Here is a 21,490-nt window from a genome sequence, read left to right on the forward strand (position 1 = left end):
GTCCTCCTCCTTCCTGCGAAGATCCGTTTGATCAAACCGGATCACCTAACCAATAGTTGAACCAATTAGGGTTAGGGTAGCCTTGTTACGGAGGCCTACCGGCAGACCTTTTACAGCCACCCATGTCTTCAAACTCCACAGAGAGACAGCCTCCACCGAGCCAACCCCATCATAAACACCTAGTATAAGCATCGTGTTCCTATAGAACCACGGTGTTAACATTGAAGCCACCCTCAAGTGCAAGAGGTACAAGTTATAGAATAGGGGATTAAGTAAGGATGTTGAACCCACGAGGATTGGTAAATCCTTTCCTAACTAGGGAAAACCTAAGGAAAAACTAGAAGAATATGCAAATGTACAATCACAAACAAAGGCTCACAAGTGAACCAAAGTTCATGGTGAGTATGTGCAAGATGGTGTGTAGAGATTTGATTTTGATTTTGAGATTGGTTTCTATTTAAATTGAAACAATGAAAGCAAGTAATATAAACTAAGCTAAACTAAACAAGTTGTTATCAAATGGATGGGAGTTAGGGCATCGGGTTTCACCTTTTGCCTCCCTTGCAAACATTAAAGCAATTGAATATGAATGATGCAAAGCTAATTGTCCAACTACTCTCTTAGCATCCGGATAGGACTGCTAAGGCTTAAACCCCTTTCATTTTATTAACTCTAACCGGATAAGTCTAGAGCTAACTACCTAGAGACAAATTCAATTACCGGATAGGTCTCAATCCTTTGCCTCTAAATGCATAAAGCTTAGAGTTTAGGTAACCAAGCAAGTAAACCAATCCTATCTCTATGTGATTTTAGCTCACTACCCTCACATGCACACATGGTGTGCTTTCATGCTCCCTTTTTGCCTCAAGGTAATCAATCTCTAGGAAAAATTTCATGTCATGGCAAACACATAACTCAAATTGATTAGGTCTAAGTAATGCATTCAACTATTGACTTAGCATGTGAGAATGACAACATGAATTTGCATCAATTTATAAACAAAAGCATCAATACAAGCAAGTTTGGCTAGGGCTTTCAACCCTAGCCCCAACTAGTTCACTACTCACACATAGCTAGATACACAAGCTTTAACATTCTATTAAACATCAAATACATAAAGAGATAGGGAGTAAAGGGTGACTATTGATGATGCCGGAAGAGGTGGTGGAGATAGGTCTCCAAGAACATGATGTGGTGGTAGTCACCTCCTTCTCCTTGCTCCAAGCTCTTGATATTGGTAAGAATAGTGAAATTTGGAATCTCTAAGGTGAGTTGTGGTGTTGAGTGGTGGAGGAAACGGAGGTTGTAGTGGTGGAAATGGTGGTTTTAGTGGTGGAAATGGTGGTGTCTTCTCTAGAGAGAAAATGGATCTTGGATAGGATGAAGATGATTGAATGGAGTCAAGAATGCTGAAGAATGAGTCTTTGGCCTCTATTTGATCAGGTATGTATGTCCTCTTTGGTCCCAAAGTGTGCAAGAGATGTCCTTACACCATTGTCCCCCAAATGGTCCCAAATTGGCAAGGTGACAAAAGGACAAGGTGTAGGGAGATATTTGAATTTTAAGTAATGGGAGATTCTCACAACCATGGTCCTCCTTTGCTAGCCGGAGAAAGGACCCTCCATGAGTGGCGGCTCGCCGGAAAAGTCGCTGGAAAAGTCAATTTGCAATTTTCTTCCAATCTCCTTGTCTTCTTCTCCTAGCTTCAAATCTCCGCATTTCAAGCCTCAAATGGTCATTTTATTCTCAATGCAAGGTTTCCTACAAATAAAAGGAAATGAATTAAAAAGGGTAAAATAGCATGGAAGACAAATCAATTTTCATAGTTATGGGGCACAATTGCATAAGTAATTTGTGACTCAACACATGGTCCACCATGGAGAGCACGGTTACGATCCACTTCGCGATCAAACTGGAACAAGAAACGATCCCCTGCATCTTGGATCATGAGCCCCGACTTGATTCACCAAATGGAAGATATGGTGCCTTTAAAGCCAGGAAACCGAGCTTTTGGACCGAGCAGACGACCCACTATGTACCAGTAGTCATCTTGCAAAGCTGCCGACCGTAAGACAGGTAGAGGAGTTCGCCATGACCTCCTAGGTTAAGTTTGGGGAATTTTGTCGAAGAAGAAAACTTCTGCGAGAAACCCTAGCAGAGAGAGACGGCTAGGTCATTTGATAAACTTAATTAGCACATAAAAATTCATAATACCCTTTTAAAAAAAAATCGTAATACATATTAAGAAACTTTTAACCACAAGGTGAGGATTAATGAAATTTCTTTGAAATCAAAAAATTGTTGATTTAAATGTAAATTAAATTAGAGATATAATGTCCGAGACTCCCTAAAAAAAGATGCATGGATGCACCTGAAGCACTAAAATCATTCTCCACTTGGATAAGTAATCACATCACAACATAGTGTTACTAAGGGTCAATTATCCTTCATTTAAAAAAAAAGAGTCAATTATCCTTAATTGTCATCCAAATTACATCAAAATTTACACATAGAACTTGCCAATTAATATCAAAATAAACATAAAGAAAGACTTTATAGCGGACAATTACTCAGAAACATCATCATTTTACTTAAGAAAAAACTTTGAAACATCATTTAGACTCTATACAAGTAGTCATTTACTGAGGCACAATAAACAATATCAAATAACTGTTAACATAAGTTCCTACAACGAAATACCATCAAGTCAATTAGTTAAGTTCAATTACTCAGTTGATTATTAACTCAGTTTTACTCAACTACTATTATATCTAACTCCAACATTTGAAAATAACCAACAGTTGAAAATAATAAAGCAGTTTAAAAGAGTTTATTTTCCTCATTAATCTCTAAAATTGGATTTAGGTCCGGTGATAACTGAGTAGGTTAACCGTGAACATGACAGTGAATTCATAATCTATTTAGTACATATTAGGTTTTTGCATTTTTTTTTTGGATCAAAATTCTTAGAAAAAAAAATCAATTTTATTCTTCCCCAATAAAAATATAAGAAAAAAAAAATTAGATGCAAAAACAAATGTTTTTTCAACAACTCTTTTTATTGTAATATATTTGTTTTCAAGAGAAATTACTTGCAGGTGGTAGCTTTATTGTTGTCCAGGGCAGAACGCAAGATACATAACAAAAGTATTTCTGGGACCCACCAAATTAAATTAACTGAAGTGCAGCCACAAATTCCTCAATGTTCTTATCAGAGCTTCCTCCTTCATACATCGCCTCTTTAGCCAATTCCTTCCAAACAAGTGAAGCATTTCTAACCTCCATCCCTTTCTCTTTATCCATCACGTGCCTAATACACATGGCTATTTCTCCTCTGGTTGCAAAGCCGACTTTTTCATTTACCTTCACCCTAACCCTCGCTTTCCACACATCCGCAACGTATTTAGCAATAGTCGGATGATCGAATTGGTCTGGCACTGCCACCAATCCCACCATTGGTACTCCCAAGCTTAATGCTTCGAGAGTTGAATTCCATCCACAGTGAGTAACAAAGCATCCCACAGCCTTGTGAGCTAATACACTACTAGAAAACAGGGCTAAGGGGACACATATGAGCTATGTGTCCCCAAAGCTGATAAAAAGGCACAGATATGTTCATGTGTGCCTATTGAAAAATTAAGACACACATAAGACTCATAAGTGTCCCCATTCCCACAATGCAGACCACTTCATACGAATACATCCTTTGTTTTTCTAGAAAGCCTGCGAATACGTCCTCTCTCTCTACGGTGGTGGTTCACTACGGTCTACGCAATATTGGCTCTTTGTTGAATATACCTAATTTCATATCACATACACACTCTCTCTCTCTCTCTCAATATCTCAGATCTGCCGCTACCCTCTCCAGCAAAGACTGACGGTAGTCCCGGCGACGGCCACCATGACTCCTCCTCCAAATTCGTATCACCATCGATGGTAGTTGCACTCTCTCGCTCTGTCAATTTCTTTTGAAACTAGAACACCCATATGGAGACTTGTCCCCAAAGTGTCTCGATTTGCCATATCTTTATCGAATCACTGTCCCACTCTGTTCTTCTGGTTTATCAAAGCGTTTCGGTAGGGTATTTGGTGCTGGGCAATGGCTATGGTTAAGAATGAAAGAGACTGCTCCGGCGCCATCGACCACTTCAGGTACTTCAATCTCTTCCTCAATTAGTGTTTGTGTGAAATTGAAGGTCTGGGTTTCAGTTTAATTGTCAAGGGTAGGTAGTTTGTGCATTGAAATGAGTAATTGGTGATTTTAGGGTTTTCAATTGAGTAAAATTAATTCTCATGTTTAATGGGTTTACTGGGTTTGAATTATTGATGAAAATCTTGAATTAGAATTGAGAGTTTGGGATATTTCAGTTCAAACTTTTGCTTCAGTTCTTCGAAAGTTTGATATCTCTTCTTTATGCCCACCAGCTCTATATTTAAGTTTATCAGTGTTTCTTTGAGGTAGTTCATTGAAAGTAATAGTTGCCTTGTTCATATATAATTGGACTTGTCCAAGTGGAATACTTATTTTAGCTCCAAATTTGGGTTCTATTATCAATTGTCAATTCATACATTGTTTCCTATGAGGTTTGGAAATGGTTTTGGATGGATATTTGTGTTTTCAATACTATTGTGAATTTGAAATGTGAGTTCAATGCAATGAAATTTGAATGTTGAATAAAGCTTTGGTAATGTGTTTTATGATTCAGATTAGGTTGTCAACAAGTTTCTGTCTTAAGTTTGAGGCATATCAGTTGTTGAGCTAGTTTCTTTTCTCATTTATGTTTGTGATTTGATCAGATTCATATTCAGTAATGCTTTTGAAGAACTAGGGTTCATGACAACGACATAATCTGAATCTTTGTTTCCTATGTTTTGTAATCGTTTCTTGAACCTTAAACTTTTGTGATTGTCTGTGTTTGGACTGATGAGGAAATTGTAAAAGCAGATAGAAGACTATAACTTCTTGCTGCTAAAATATCAAATGTGTCCTTCTTTAAGGCAGATTACTGCTACAGGTATTTTAGTTTTTGTTGGGTTTTGCTCACAAGTTCCAAGGTGATTTCTTTTCTCTTGGTTAAGCCTAGGGAGGTGTTAATGGTGATCCTCATACTTTAAATCTTAAATTCAGTAGTGTATTTATTTGGTTAGCTATAAGTCCATAAGATGTTCCTTAGAGTTTCAGAGTTTGATTTTGATGTCGAAATTTAGGAGCATTCTTTGTCCATACAAGATATATCTGGGATTTGAAGCCACTTAACTTCAAGCAGAACCATGATTGCAGTAGATTGGACGTTGGTTTACAATTGGTTTCCTAAATTTTTTTTTTTTTTCTAATAGCACATGTTAAACTGCATATTTCTTTGTAAATTTTTCTTGGGTTTTTGTTGGAATAGAACATATTAAGACTGCAAGTATTAGGATTACAAGTGTTTTATCTTTGAAAATTGATGGTCAGGAATTCAAAAGCTTATAAGAATTGAAGCTGCAAATAAGGAAAGGATATGTACCTGTTCATATAATTCAAAGTTGAATATTAATATCCTTATCTGGATTTCTTGTTAACACTTAAGCAGAGTTTTTGAGAAAACATCAACCATGGCTCTAGAAGAATGTTATTCACATCGATATGTAAGTCTAATATCATGAGTGTAATGTAATTGGTGGAGATGTGGACCAAGTTTTGTTCCTTTGTGGGTATTTCAGTCTTGTCTGATAAGGCTCTTTATCTGAAGATGTTATTTGTTATTCTTTAGATTAGCTCTTTGTATATGTGTTGTGCTTGTTTATCTGTTTTCATGTTTTTTCAGCATGATTGATACGATCCTTTCACATCGCGAGTATGGCCTTTGATACATATCCATATCTATACATATTTGCTTGTTAGCTTATATGATGATTTTGATATGAAATCATACAGTTTTGAGTGGTCGAGGAATAGCAATGTCTATAATGAAATAATGCATTTCATTTTTTTTTTGTTGGGTGACTAACTGTATTTTTCTTGATACAGGTTGTTGATGATGTACATCATTTAACAATATATGCTGCCTGAAGATTGTCTGAGGTTGTCTCTTATCATTTTTTTTACTATATTCATTATTAACACTTAGAAATATTTTGACTTTGAAGACAATACTTTAGGCTTATGAAATAGCAGTGCATGTTGCCTCTTATTTAGCATTACTTCTAACATTGACAAGTTCTGTAATTCTCCTCTTTTATCGTTTCTGCAGTTCAGAGAATGACTTGCATGCAGCCATGATGGAATTGATATAGATCATAACTTAGTTGATAGGAATTTGTAGCTTGAACTTCTAGAAACAGTTTTGGGGTTTGTTTATGTATTGCTGGATATTGGAACCTTAGAGATTGTTTAATGAAAAAGCTATATTGACAGTGTGATGACTGTGATGTATTCTCTTCTCTTATTTAGTGTATTCGGTTTGATTTTTTGATTTTTTGCCTGGGCACTGAATTTGTTATGTTAAATAACAAGAAAAGAAGAAGATAAAAATAGACAAAAAATAAAAGATAAACCATGGGCACAGGTGCAGAAAGTGTCCCCAATTGGTGTATTGTATTTGTAGAAGTGTGTAGTATTTGTAGGCATTATTTGTACTCTATTTGTAGTTTGAGAAATCATGGGACCTACTCTTTTATTTGGGGACACAAGTTCATAACTTATGTGTGCCATTTAGCAATAGGAACACAAGCAATATGCACACATAAGATCCGCCTCGTAGTTGCATTCCTACTAAGAGGAGGATCGTTTGGTGTGGCCTTGGGTTAGGAATGGGTCGTATACTGTTAGAAGTGGCTATCATTGGCATCATGGTCAAAAGATTAGAGCTATCCCAGTTTCTACTCACACTTCTCATCAAGTGGATACTGCATGTTGGAAAGCAATTTGGAGTATTAAAACACTTCCGAAGATTAGTAATTTCTTGTGGAGAATTATCATGAATGCTGTCCCTACATTTAAGAATTTGCACAGAAGGAAGTTGAAAAAGTCAGCCTTATGTCCTATTTGCAATCAAGAGGCTGAAACAATTGAACATGTCTTACTTTTGTGCCCGTGGGTGGAGTGTGTCTGGAAGATTCTTACTGTCATCAGCTTCTTCCTTGGGCAATTTGGAAATCCAGATGTGCTTTTATCTACAGAGGCACTTCAATCTCCCCTGCTGCGACAATCCAAGCTGCAATGAAGCTTGTTCTTGATTTTTGTGGAGTCTCTTCTCCCTTGGCGTGCAATCGTTTGCTTCCTGAGTTGATATCATCTTGGTCTCCCCCACTAGTTCATTTTGTCAAAATCAACTGTGATGCTTCTTGGATTGAAGGATCAAATATCTCTAGCATAGGATGTGTTTTGCGTGACTCTCGGGGTCGGTTCCGTGTCGGGTGTAGTAGGAGCAAATTCTGTAATTCAGTGATAGAAGCAGAAGCAACAGCTGTTATTGATGGATTGAACTTCGCTATTGATCTGAATATCCGTAAAGTGATCATGGAGAGTGATTCTTTAGAGGTAATTAGCTGCATCAACAATCCAATCTTGAAATGTAATTGGAAGATTTTTCCTCTGTTGAAAGAAATCAGACAAAAGGCTCTTCTTTTTGCTGATGCTCGGTGGGAATGGATTCCCCGTAAAGCGAATGCCGCTGCACACTTGGCGGCTTCTCTTGCAAAGAAGGAGGTGGGTCTGCAAAGATGGGTCGATCGACCACCACCTTCACTCTTACGTGTTCTCAGAAGTGATGGGTTGCCTGGTCCTCCATGAGTTATTTGTTCATTTCTTTTGTCTTTTTGAGGGTCTCCTTCCTTGTCCTGTTCATGTCGAACCGGCCGGTGGGAGGGTTGATTTTTCCTCTCTTTTGTTGCTATGTACTTGGTCTGTTTTGGGCCTTCCCCTTGGGCTTTTCCTTGGGTGTTTTATTGATTGAAGTCTATTCACCAAAAAAAAATATGCACACATATGATATATGTCTCTATAGCTCAATGGGGACACATATTTGTCCCTATAGGTATCAATAGGCACACATGTAATGTGTCCCCTTAGGCCATTTTTCTAGTAGTGATACTTGTAATTGCTTACACCAGCTCACCACGAGACCCTTCCTTGTTATCTCATCTAGAAATTTTTCAGGGAGTTTTTCTTTTTCTGTTTCTCTGACTACCCATAAGAAGTAGTAGCTACAGTTAGTTAGACATGATGCCAGTTCCTCAACTTCCTCTTTGCTCAGATTGGACAAGCTTCCAAATGATGCATAAACAACTGACCCGGTTTCCTTGGAGTCTAACCACTTCATGCAATTCTCCTCATCAGGCTTTAAAAGGTTGAGACCATAGTCTTTGTCATCCTCCAACCTTTTGTCCAAAAACATTGATGGAACTGTTGGTCCGATCGCCCTGACAGGCAAGCCATGGCTTGCCATTGATTCTAGTACCTATTGAAATTTTCAAAAAAAAAAAAAATTTAAATTAATGACATGAAATAATAATGAAATAAATTAGGAGAAATGATACAATGTCAGCTTAATTAGTAACAAAAATGAAAAAAGACACTAATATTCCTTACTAATTTCTCTCAACTAACTAGTTAGAATATTTTTAGCAGACTCTTTATTTTGGCTTCTTAGCTATTTTGAAGAGCATGTTTAGCATTTTATCATTTTTAGCAGCTGCATCATTTTAACTTTTAGGCCCCGTTTGGATGGCAGGAAATCATGGTATGGAATGGGAATTAATTTCATTTTCCATTCAGATGTGTTGTTTGGTTGTAAATAGAGATTGGAAATGAAATAAAAAATGAGATTTGACTGGAAATTGACTCCCTCATAAAGCCTGAATTGAATTACCTAGTTAGGGGTGGTATTCTAATTCCATTTCTCCCTGTCAAAGGCAAAATTACATAAATTGCCCCTCTAAAAAAATTAAATCCCCCCGCCATTATTCTTTTCGGGATCATAGTTCCCACTATTGGATCAACATATAAGATATCGCATAACCCTTCTTCTTCCTACAACTGCCGTCGTCTTCTTTAAGCAATTTGTCGAAGTCTTCTACTAACAAAGGTAATCTTCTACAGAATTATTTTTGTTATTTTTTATTTTTTAATATATTCTCTTCGAATTCCTTTCTTCTGCTCCTGAAGGAAAAAGATGATACATCAAGAATATGATTATCTTCTTCTTCAGATCTGAGCAAACAAGATACAAGTTTTTCATTTATGATTATCTATTGTTTTATGTATGTTTCGATCAATTTTGTGGGATTGTTATTGGATTACGAATGATAGAATACTTGTTTCAGTGAATATGAGTTCTTATTGGTTGTTGTGTCTGGTGAAAAGTGAGTTCAAAGGTCGATCTTCTCTCTATTTTATCTGTTCATCTGGAATAATTGTACCTATTTTTTTTGTTCTTTATCATTTGAGTTTGACGTTCATTTGATTACAAGATTAGAAACACTATTATGTTTATATAACATGAATCATCTACAATTGGGTCAAGTCCCTATATACAATATGATAGACGTAAGCAATTTCTGTGGTTTTTTTGTTTTGATGTTATATTTGTACTTTAAATTAGTAAAAGGGTGTTATTAGAAATTACAATTTTCTATTTCATTCTTATGACTTACCAAACACTACGATAGGAATGGAAAAATTAATTCCAGAATTTAATTTCCAATATGTTCCAAATACCCACATGGAAATTCCAAAACCTATTCCATTCCATATCAGTTTGGAAAGGAAAATAAATCCTTTTCCTGTTTCGACATTCCGGCCAACCAAACGGGGCCTTAGTTATCTCGCTCCTAAAAGATAGTGAGATGAGGCTCTCTGTTATTTTTGTTAATTTAAATCATTAATTTCAAGTTATTCTATGTAATTTATAAATGAATTTAAACTATTTTTTATTATATTAATAAATAATATAATTCAAAACTAGCTAAATAGATAGAACTGATGCAGATGTATTTTAAAAGTGGCTAGCCAAAATGATTTTTTAGCTACTTTAGCTAAAATTTAACTAGGAAATGACTAGCATTGCTGAAGAGCATATTTAACAGACTCTCTAACTTGGCTCCTTAGCCATTTTGGAGAGTGTGTTTAGTTTTTTATTCATTTTAATTAGCAGCTGCACCAAACACCTAAATATAGAGAGCGAGATGCTCTCTATAATTTAAAACATTCATTTCGAGTTATTTTATGTAGTTTATAAATAGATTTGAACTATTCAATCTTCATTTAATAATATAAATTCAAAACTAGCTAAAATAGATAGCACTGATGCAGACATATTTCTAAAGTGGCTAGTCAAAATGACTTTTTAGCTAGTTTGGCTAAAATTTGACTAAAAATGGCTAGTATTGCTGAAGATGTTTTAAAAGGGTGCAAGTTTAATTTAATTTTTTATAACAGAAAATTTTATCTACACATCCCTACATGTTTAATATACACCGCTTACTTAATACACCACCCATTAATTTCTTATTCTATCATTTTATTAAATACAACACTCAAACTATAATTATGGAAAAATGCTTGGCTATGTTTTAGTCGCTCCAACTTTTTTGGAGCTGAGTATACCAAAACCCTAGGGTTCTTGGTAGCAGGGCGGCGGCATCTGGTTCGCTCCTTGCCTGTCAAGGGGTGTCTTCCGGCGCCGTTCGTATCTGGTGTGCGACGCAGGCGTGTGCAGCGGAGGGGAGTATTCTCGGATTTGGGAGCTGGGACGAACGGCATCTCTAGTCAAGAAGTGGGTGTGAGGCGGCGGCGGATCTGGTTTCTCTTTGTCGGCGGTGCACCCATATCGGCATCTCTTCAAAGACAGTTCTGATTTTCGCAGCAGGGCGGGCTTCTTCTGGCTGCGAGGCTATCTTCCAAGTCGGACCCAGGTCCCTTGAGGCGGTGGGGATGTTTGAAGATCGAGGTCGTTCGCCTGAAGGGCAGTGGCGGCTTGCTTGCTTGGTGTGGTAGTAGTGCCTCCGGCAAGCTTCCTGGAGTTCCGATGATCGATGGTCTAGGTTGCAGATTGAGGGCAGTGGGTGTGGGCTGGGCTTCTGGCTTCAGTCCATTCTCCCTCCTCTCTCTTGGTCGGGCCGGATGTTGGGCCGGGGCTCTTGTCGGGCTTGTTTTGGGCTGGACTTCAATATGACTCTAATTTAAGGCTATTCACTGCTTTGAAGGGTGGAGGGGTACACCATGATGGTCTTAGGCCCCAAGCCATTCACGGTAGATGCGGAGAATCAGGGTTGTATTTTGGAATAAACGTAGTTGTTAGTTGTTTTTTCTTCGTAGTTTCCTTTTGGTTAGTAGTTTTGCATTTTTCTTTTTGGATTTTAGTTTTCGCATTCCCTTATGGGTATTAGTCTGACTATTTGTGTAGTCAGTTGAGCAGTGATTGTAATGGGTGATCTTTTGATCTCCTAGATTGACCTTGTATGGTCGTTATGATCTTTTTGATCATTGGAATATATTCCATTTCCCTCAAAAAATACAACACTCAAACTAAAATACCCTCAAATTTCATAACACAAATCATTATCAAAATTTTTGAGTTTTAATTTTTTCTGTCAAGTGTCATAATCACAAAATTACACACACACACACACACATCATAACGAAATTAAATGCGTTTATTAGAATAATCATAATAATTTTTATTTTATTTCAGTTAATTACCATGAAACAATATGTAAAAATATAAGAATTTTGTAATGCAGAATTTTCGATAGTCAAGATTGCAAACGATTATAAATGCAGAAGATTTCAATTATGGTTTATAACAACTTGATTTTTTTTCTCTCCCATAGGCCATAGTTATCATAAAACACTATGTACAATCATAAGGATTTTGTAAATGCATATATAGTTGCTAGTAGTCAAGTTTGTAAAAAAAGATTCCAATTATGGTAACAATCATAAGAACTTTGTAATGCATAATTTTTTATAATCAACTTGTAGAAGATTATAAAGAAAACATGAAGAAGATTTCAATATATATTTTTCTGTTAATCAAGAAAACATGTAGAAAATTTCAACTTGGATTTATAACAAAGTTAAAAGTGTTCAAGTAAAACCCTAATTTGTGTTTGGCCCAAACTCTAGGTTACTTGACCTAGTGGTAATAGGGTTTAATTAGAAGAATCTAGAGATTATCTTTCCTTGTATGATTCAGACTCTATGCATTGTAATCCTCTATATAAAGAGGCCCCTATTAATCAATGAGAATACACAGCGATTTCCTCTCAATTTCAGTTTCTCTACAACACGTTATCAGCACGAAGCCCTAACCCTGAAACCCTAAATTCGTAGCCTTCAAATTCCAGATACCACCGCCGCCCACCTTGAAGATCCAAATTCCAGGAAGCTAGAACCGGCAGTGCCACCTTCAGAACCGGTCGGAAAATACTCTAACCGGCCCCCGGAAATACCGAAATCCTCTCTGCCCGGTTCGAAGACTTCCTCACCACCTCCTGCAGCCATACTCCACCACCTGCAGCGTCTCCACCCCCGAAACCCGGAACCGGAAATTTCACCACCGGAATCGGCCAAAAGGTCACTGAACCGCTCACCAGAAGTCCACCTGCCCTGAACCGCCGCCTCACCTTCAGCTTGCAGATTCTCTCTCTGCCCTGTCCCTGTAAGCCCAGCCCAGAAGGATCGACGAGGCCCAGAAGCGCAGCGCAGCCCAGAAGCCCAGCAACGTGGCCCACTGACGTCATCCACCTCAGGCGCCACATCAGCACTGCCACGTCAGCGCCTGCATCAACGTCCAGTCAGCACCAGTGTCCACGTCAGCACCAGTCAACTTCGGTCAACGCCGGTTGACAGTCTCCGGTCAATTTTCCGGCCACCGGCGGTGACTTTTCCGGCGACTTTTTCTAGCCACTTTTTCCGGCCAAATTTTCCGGCGACCTATTTCAAGGTATTTTTTACTAAACGTTCCTGTTTTTTTAGAGTTTTTTTAATTCAATTTCTCTTCTTTTCGGGGACTTGCAACCTCCCTTCTTCTACCCCATTTCTTCATCATAGGGGAGACTTAATTAAGCCGAACTGTGGGGGTTCGTGCTCACTCCAAGCTTAGAGCTTGTAGAGTCCTTCAAACTTAGAGTTTGTTGAGAAGTTATGATCGACCACAAACACATCATTGTTTCAATCTAATCCAACCCCACTTGGAATCGAATTTCTTGGAAGCGACTAAGCTCGGAAATTCCTAATTTCTTGGAAGCGACTACGCTCAGAAATTTTATATGTTTTCGTGGTAGCCTTTTACTCTCCGAAACTAACCTTTTTTTCTTGTTCTCTTTCAGGATGAGTAACCTGAACAAATTGGACTTTGCTCCATTGGGAACAACTGGCTCTGGATATCACAGGTGGGTTCGTGATGTCCGCCAGCATCTCAAGGCTGATGGAATCCTGGATATGATTCTCGAGCCTAGCTAGGACGTGTTAACTGTTGAGCAAGCTCAAGCTTTGGAAGCAAATAGAGCAGCCTTAGAGGCAAATAAGGCGAAAGCCATCATCCTAATGACTCGTCATATGGATGATTCGCTCCAGTACGAGTGTATGAATGAAGAAGACCCCAGAAGGCTGTGGGTCTCACTCGAAGAAAGATTTGGCAACGTCCGTGACTCCCTGCTTCCTGACCTAGAAGTGAGATGGCATAGCCTCCGCTTCTGTGATTTCAAGTCAGTTCTTGACTACAACTCGGAAGCACTTCGCATTAAATCCTTAATGGAATTCTGTGGTAAAGAGATCATAGATGCGATGTTGATTAAGAAGACTCTCTCTACTTTCCCCGTCTCTGCATTGATGGTTGCTAAGAACTATCGAATCGATGTTACTGCAAGACGAATCACAAGGTTTCATGAGCTCATTGGAGCTATGAGTGTCGCTGAAAAGCATGACAACATCCTTGTGAAGAACTATAATTCGAGATCCGTGGGAACATAGCATATTCCGAAATCCAATTATAGTCGCGCCCCAAAGAGAGGGCGCCAAGAGCAAAACCCTAACATTAGGGATACTTCTGGACTTTCTGGTCCATATAATCGCTCTACTTGGGAAGGTAATCGCCAAAATAGGCAAACACGGAACCGAAGAGGTCAACGTGGAAAGAGAGAGGGAGGCAACGCCTCTGGCCATGTTGGTGGCGCCACCAACACTAAGAGCCATCTAAATGACGCTTTCAAAGCGCCTCAATCAATGGAGTCTGAGCAAAGAGATGTATGTTCTCGATGTGGAGTATCTGGTCATTGGGCACACATTTGTAGAGCTCGTGAAGAAATTGTCACCGCCTACAAAGCATATTGTGAAGCAAGAGAAGCTCACGATGTGGAACAAGAAGATCAAGAAGATGATCTAGAGTGAAGGGTTGAAGACTACAAATCTGGCTGGGATCAATAGATCGCCAATTCTGTTTAAGTCTTTATTTTTCCAAGAGATGTAACAGGCAATTGCCATATATTTTTGTAGTAAATGCTAATGGTTTAGTTATTCTTCAAAGTAGGCTCACCCAAAGTAAGTGTGATGTCTAGGAAGGTTCTGAGATTAGTGGTACTTAAGCGAGCCTTGCTCCACCGACATCTCTCTACTCACCTGGTCACATTTATTTTGGAATTACCGAAAGAAGTTAGACGACTACCATTGTTTTGCATTAGCTAGCATTTTGGATTAGATTTTCTTTGGTCAAAGAGACAATGATGTAACTCCGTTGGCTTATGAATAAAACTTCGAGTTCTTTTCATTATGACTCAATTTTGATTCTGAGCATATTACTTTGTGACTACGATGGCTGGGCCATCAGTATTAATTCAAGGACATGGAATAGCCCAAGTTCCACTTGCCAAATGGCACCTTGATTACTGTCACAGAAACTCTACGCTCTTAGGGAAAATCGTACCCTATGAATAGCCAACGGATTCCATGCGAAAACGCATGTAGAGAACGGAAATGAGTTCCTTTGCAATACCTCTAATGATTGCGAACAAATGCGCATCTTAGAAAAGTTTATGTGTCTCTCTAGTGGACTCTATGTCACTATTCGAGTTATTAATCCAATAAAAGTTATGAGAGAAGATCTCTTGGATTTAGACACATATTGGATTTGTCACGACAGGATAGATCATCATAGTCACGATATGATGATCCGTCTACTAAAGACTTCACATGGACATCCTTTCTTTCTAGCGAAAAGAAGCATGAATCAAAAGTTGATTCCTGGACTAAGTGTGACCAACGCTGCTGCCTAGGGCACCGCCTCTGTCCACCACCAGCCTAGGGCAAGCACCGTCCCTATCCATGACGCCATGGATGGCGTCCATCATGGTGATGGCGCCTCAGGTGATGCTGCAATCACCAAATTGCTTCAAATAGAGTTTCAGACGCTCAGGCCCAACCAAAATCCTCATTGGTTGCTTCTAAAGCCTTTCGCTCGTTTTACAAAGCCGGTTCCTTAGGGAAGTTAGGACTGAGACCGTCCTAAGCAAAGGATATGAAAATACTCATTCTGTTCTTACATAGAATTCGTAGGGATTCTGTGGACTAGTTCAACCAACTTGCGGACGTTTAAATATCTCGTGATGTTGGTTGACACGCAAACACGCTGGTCACGTGTTGTGCCATTGCCCACTTGTAATGCTGCTTATGCTACACTCCTAGCAAATATCACATGACAACGGGCTCACTCCCCGGATCATCCTATTCCGTCAATTGGACTTGACGATGCTAGAGAGTTTACATCGAAGACTTTCAATGGTTATTGCATTGGGACTGATGTTGGACATCACATTCCCATGAACACACCCGAATGGTCTCGCAGAAATGTCTACGATGGTAGTCAGGAAATTGGTAATGCGCACCAATCTCCTTATATCCGCTTGTGGTAATGCAATATCGCATGTAGCTATGCTAATTCGTCTACGACCCACTACCACTCAATCTACATCTGCATTACAGCTAGTGACTGGGTACAAATATCGTACTTACGCATATTTGAGTGTGCCATTTATGTGCCAATTGCGCCGCCACAGCGTACTATGATGGGTCCTTACAAACGAATGGGCAACTACGTTGGATTTGAGACTCCAACAATCGTCCGCCACTTAATGCCCTTGCAAGGCGATCTCCTTGCCGCTAAATTTGCGGATGTCACTTTGATGAGACAGTCTTCCCGTCGTTAGGGGGAGATAAGAACACAGATGTTCAGTAGGAACGACAGGAATTGTCGTGGCCTATCCCCACTATGTCTCATCTCGATCCCTACTAAAGTGACGAGATCACACAAATATGCTGCAAACATGCTTGCAAGGAAGTACGTCCCTACGAGAGGACGTAGAGCCACCCTACACGGAGGTAGGTATGGCGCCAACGCCAAAGAGAGTGGCACTCTGGCGTTATAGGCCATGGCCCCAGCTAGGATGCTTGGGAGGCCCGTGGGTTCGAAGGATACTTTGGCACATTCCAATCCTTTGATCATCAAGACTCAAAATCTGTCTCATGAGTATCTTTCGGGTTATGGTTATCGTTAGGGGACGCCTTAACGTCAGAACCTATTCCTGAGAATATAGAGCTCTATGAAAATTACACTAGTGTACATGAGATGTGGGATAGAAACTCCATAATAATTGATGATGTAGTTGCGCATTTCGTTGCGCATGAGTTTGTTGAGTCAGATGATATCGAACCACGCTCCGTTGATGAATGAATGCCAACGTAGAGAAATCTGGCCTAAATGGAAATATGTGATCCAGGTTAAGTTGGATTCTCTAACGAAGAGGAAGGTTTTTGAGCCAGTGATGCCAACACCTCCTGACATAAAACCTATTGACTAATGGGTCATCGTTAGAAAGCGTGATGAGAAAAAAAGATGGCAATCTCGCCTTATGGCGCAAGGCTTCTCGCAAAACGCCCTGGAATCGACTACGATGAGACATATTCTCTCGTAATGGATGTCATTGCACTCCACTACCCTGTCAGTTTGGTAGTTTCCGAATAACTGATCATGCAGCTTACAAATGTGGTCACTACGTATCTGTATGGGGATCTAGATATGGAATGTACATGAAGGTTCATGGTGAACTTCATTTACCTAAGTCAAGTGGCTCTAGACCACGGAGCGCGTTTACAATAAGTTTGAAATGCTCACTAAGATGACTACTTGATTGGGAGGGGATATGCCCACGCGTTTTCATAACAAGTTCCGGATTCTATCGCGGTTCATGTTGGACATGATCTTCATTGGAAGCCCTTAAAGAGTTAAGGGAAACCGCTGAACACTTGAAATCCGATTTTGAGATGAAGGATTATGGGAGAACACGATTATGTCTCGGTTTGGAACTTGAGCATCGTGTTGATAGATACTTAGGCATTTTGACAAGGTCAAGCCTTCAAGCACCCCCATGATCGTCTGTAGTCTTGATCCTGTAAAGGATCCTCTTCGTTCGAAGGATGATGACGAAGATGCGCTAGGGGCAGAAATGCCCTAGTTAAGTACAATAGGCGCATTATTGTACTTAGCTCAATGCACAAGACCAGACATCTCATTTGTCATGAACTTGTTAGCTAAGGTATAGCTCTGCGCCAACGCAACGCCATTAGGATTGGTGTAAAAGATATCTTTCAGTACTTGAGATGTACGATTGATATGGGCTTGTTTTATCCCTACAGAGAGATGATGGATTCAGACCCATCACACACCAGGAACGCCGCCAACACTGGCTTGCATCCATTATCCCCATCCCAAAACAACATGTGTTTTGGAAGGTTTTGTTGATATTGGGTATATCTCTGACCCATACAAAGGTCATTCCCAAAATGGTTAAGTGTTCACCATGGGTAAAGACCATGATATCTTGGAGGTCTACAGAACAAACCCTAGTCGCTATGTCTTCGAACAATACAGAGATCATTTCTCTTCACGAAGAGGTTCGTGAATGTATATGGATTGGATCCATAATTACGCATGTTCGAACAATTGTGGTTTGAAGTCTACCACAGATGAGCCTACGAGCATATAGGATAATGTTGCTTGTTTTGAAGCAAGGCTGCATCAAAAGCGACAACACCAAGGATAATCAGCAACAACAAACTCTCCTCAAGATCAAAGTGAACTAGGTTCAATATGAGGACATTGTGGCAGGCTTGCTCACTAAGTCATTGCCTAAATTCCACTTTCGAGGAACATGTTGGTAGCATCATTTACGGAAGTTATCCGAACTCCCATGACCGTTGTCATCAGGGGGAGATGCAGACATCAGGGGGAGATGTTTACATGTATGGTCTCGAAACTTGAAGGGTGTGTTGTGCTCTTTTTCCCCTTCGACCGAGGTTATTTTTGTCCCACTGGGTTTTTGTTACTCGGCAAGGTTTTAGTTGAGGCAACGAGAGAAGCACCGCGTTTGGGTAACACAATGGGGAGTGTTCAAGTAAAACCCTAATTTGTGTTTGGCCCAAACTCTAGGTTACTTGACCTAGTGGTGATAGAGTTTAATTAGAAGAATCTAGAGATTATCTTTCCTTGTATGATTCAGACTCTATGCATTGTAATCCTCTATATAAAGAGGCCCCTATTATCAATGAGAATACACAGCGATTTCTTCTCAATTTCAGTTTCTCTACAACAAAAAGCTATTAACTCTATTTGCTTTTTCAATATATATATATATATATATATATATATATATATATATATATATATATATGTCTTTTAATTCATTTTATTTACACATACATTATAAATATAAAATAATTGGGGTGCATAGTAAATATTTAGGGATGTGTGGATTACATTACATTTAAAAAGAAATGACTTCTCACTTAACCTCTCAATAATTAGGTTTAATTAATACATTATATCCCACTAGCTTCATACATGTGCGATACCCATGATATCATTGAAAAGAGAAAAAAAATCAAATTTTTATTGCACCAACTTCTTCAATCTTTTATATCTATAATTTTGGTTTTTCGGTTTTACCATAATTTGACCCTAAAACTCTTACCATGGCTCTATAGTATAGATAGATAGATAAATACAAGTTAAAGTCTATCCTAAAAATAAATCACATAAAACAAATAGTAACAAAAGATATATTGTTGAAAAATGTGTGATATATGCACGTCAGAAAGATATATTGAATTTAATTACCTCGCTTTCCAATTTATCGAACGTTGTATGAAAAATCCATTTTACTTCTCTCAAATTGGGGATGTGAGCCGTGAGTTTGAGGAGAAGTGGGTATAAGTCAAGATCTGAGAGGAAAGTTGGTAAATCATTGAGCTCTAGTGGTGGCATGGAAGGCAATGTTGCTGGCTGCCCTTCCCTTAAGGGAAGCTTTAGTGTTCCTTCAAGGAATTGATAATAAAGAGCTGCAACTCCGCTTGAAGTTGGATAAAATGGAGCTCCATCCATGCCGTGTTGTCGCGCTACATCCAGAGCCCAAGGCATGATATAGTCATAAACCAGGAACTTGAGTGGGTATTTCTCAGTTGCATCATTACTGTTCTTGATGTTAGTGATGAGCTTGGCTAACGATTTAGTAGTTGCACTTTTTAAAAGCTCGAAGAGATCCTTACTGGCACCAGATCCTTGATCAGCTTGTTCAGTGCCATCTGATATAAATTCCACCTTAAGGTTACATCCGAATGAGGTAATTGGATCGCCGACTTGCAAGGACTTACTAGCTTTGGTGGTTGTGACTAGAGTGACCCTCTGACCTTTAGAGGCCAGGCGCTTGGAGAACTCCAGCATTGGGTTTATATGACCTTGAACTGGGAAAGAGAAAACGAGGATGTGACTTTGCTTAGCACCCGTTTGTTCTTCCTTCTCCGTATTCATTTCTTCCATCTATTTTCTCAAAATAAGAAAGAAACTAGAAGAAATGAAATGCATGTGTTTACTAATGGAATGCGGAAGATGGTGTTATTTATGTTGAAATCAGGGCTAGGGTTTTGAAGAAGAGCAGAAAGAGAAATATCAGAGGATGAGAAAATGAAGAAGATGATGTTACTGTGTTGATAAGCTTGAGATCGTACAGCTAATTACATGAGTATTATATAGGAAAGATTGCAACTAACTGTGCTTAATCCCAACTAATTTATCTCACAATATTTTCTTGCTGACTAAATGTTGACTTGCTCGTACAGCTAATTACATGAGTATTATATAGGAAAGATTGCAACTAACTGTGCTTAATCCCAACTAATTTCTCTCACAATATTTTCTTGCTGACTTGCTGACTTGTTGACTTACCGGCTGACTCATCTCATATAGCTTACCATATAGAGTGGCTCTTAATTTGGGAAAAAAATACAAACAGTACCCAACTTAAGGTCCACTCGTAATTTATATACCCAAGGTTTCGAAACTATCACTTTGGTACCCCAAATACGGACCCCGACCCAACTTTAGTACTTGGAGCCGTTATCTCAGTAACGGCGTCTGATAGGTGGCATATATTGAAGGATAAATTCGTCCTTTCATATTTAATTCATTATTTTTTATATATATCCTATATATATATATATTTTTTACCTCTGTTCTCTCTCTCTCTCTCTCTCTTCCCTTAACCATCATCAACGACTACCCACCACCACCATCAGAACCGTCATTCCTCTTGCCGGCGCTTCTGCCCCGCGCCTCCTCCTCTTCAGACCCACCCGCCTTGCAGCAGCCCTTGCCTTGAAGCCCCACAGCCAGCCAGACCAGCACACCAGGTCGAGCGCTGCCCAGCCACGCCCAGTCGCCTGCCTTGCCTGGTCGCTGCCCAACCTCGCCTAGCCCCCCCCCTCTGCACGCACATCGCCCTCCGTGCTGCTGCCCCGCTTCCCTAGCCTGCGCAGCCCACCCAGCGCAGCAAGCCTGCAACCTGCCCACACTCGCCCACCCTCGATCACGTACATGGGTGATGCAATAAGGGCGCATCCAAGAAGTGAAATTAATTTGCCCCAATTCTGGGTTTCATTCTTTCGGCAATGGTCTGGAGAAGATGATGGGAGAGTTGGGAGGAAGAAGAAAACGAAGAGAGCTTGAGGAAGAAGAAGAAATCTAGTGAAATGACGAGAATACCCCTCAAAGTTTGACAGTTGACTAAGACTGTAACGGCCAACAGTGTTTTAGGTACTAAAGTTGGGTCGGGCAAGGTATTTGGGGTACCAAAGTGATAGTTTCGAAACCTTGGGTATAGAAATTCGGAGTGGGCCTTAGGTTGGATACTGTTTGTATTTTTTTCCCTTTGATTATATTCGTTTTTGCCTATTAAGGTAAATAATAAAGCAAATTAATGTGAATACATCTCCTTTTATGCATTTATTACTTTTTTCTTTGAAATTTTGAATTTTGAATTATTTCCTCCACTTGCCTTACTAACCAAAAATCTGGTTGGCCAACCCGGTACCATTTCGTTAGTGGCGTTAGTCTTTGGGAATTTTTGAGCATGTATCCAAATTTCTCTAATGGAAAATTTCAAATACGTAGATGAACAAATC

The 21,490-nt window shown here is 39.4% G+C and overlaps 1 protein-coding gene and 1 long non-coding RNA gene across 3 annotated transcripts; one reads left to right on the plus strand and one right to left on the minus strand.

Moving 5' to 3' along the window:
* Positions 1-3,168: 3,168 nt before the first annotated feature.
* LOC133711241 (mogroside IE synthase-like) lies at positions 3,169-19,850 on the minus strand. The gene is made up of 3 exons (XM_062137396.1): positions 19,152-19,850; positions 8,079-8,441; positions 3,169-3,543 (listed from the first exon to the last, which is right to left on the minus strand). Exons 1-3 carry the CDS (start codon positions 19,848-19,850, stop codon positions 3,169-3,171), a joined length of 1,437 nt encoding a protein of 478 aa, XP_061993380.1.
* Positions 3,817-6,412, plus strand: LOC133710956 (uncharacterized). Of its 2 annotated transcripts, none has more exons than XR_009846976.1 (3): positions 3,817-5,628; positions 6,011-6,064; positions 6,234-6,412. It is a non-coding gene; the product is annotated as an uncharacterized LOC133710956 (long non-coding RNA). The 2 variants fall into 2 exon arrangements; XR_009846975.1 differs by having other exon boundaries at positions 3,817-4,152.
* Positions 19,851-21,490: the final 1,640 nt, after the last annotated feature.

The sequence above is a fragment of the Rosa rugosa genome, chromosome 5, assembly GCF_958449725.1.
Source record: "Rosa rugosa chromosome 5, drRosRugo1.1, whole genome shotgun sequence".
Taxonomy (NCBI): domain Eukaryota; kingdom Viridiplantae; phylum Streptophyta; class Magnoliopsida; order Rosales; family Rosaceae; genus Rosa; species Rosa rugosa.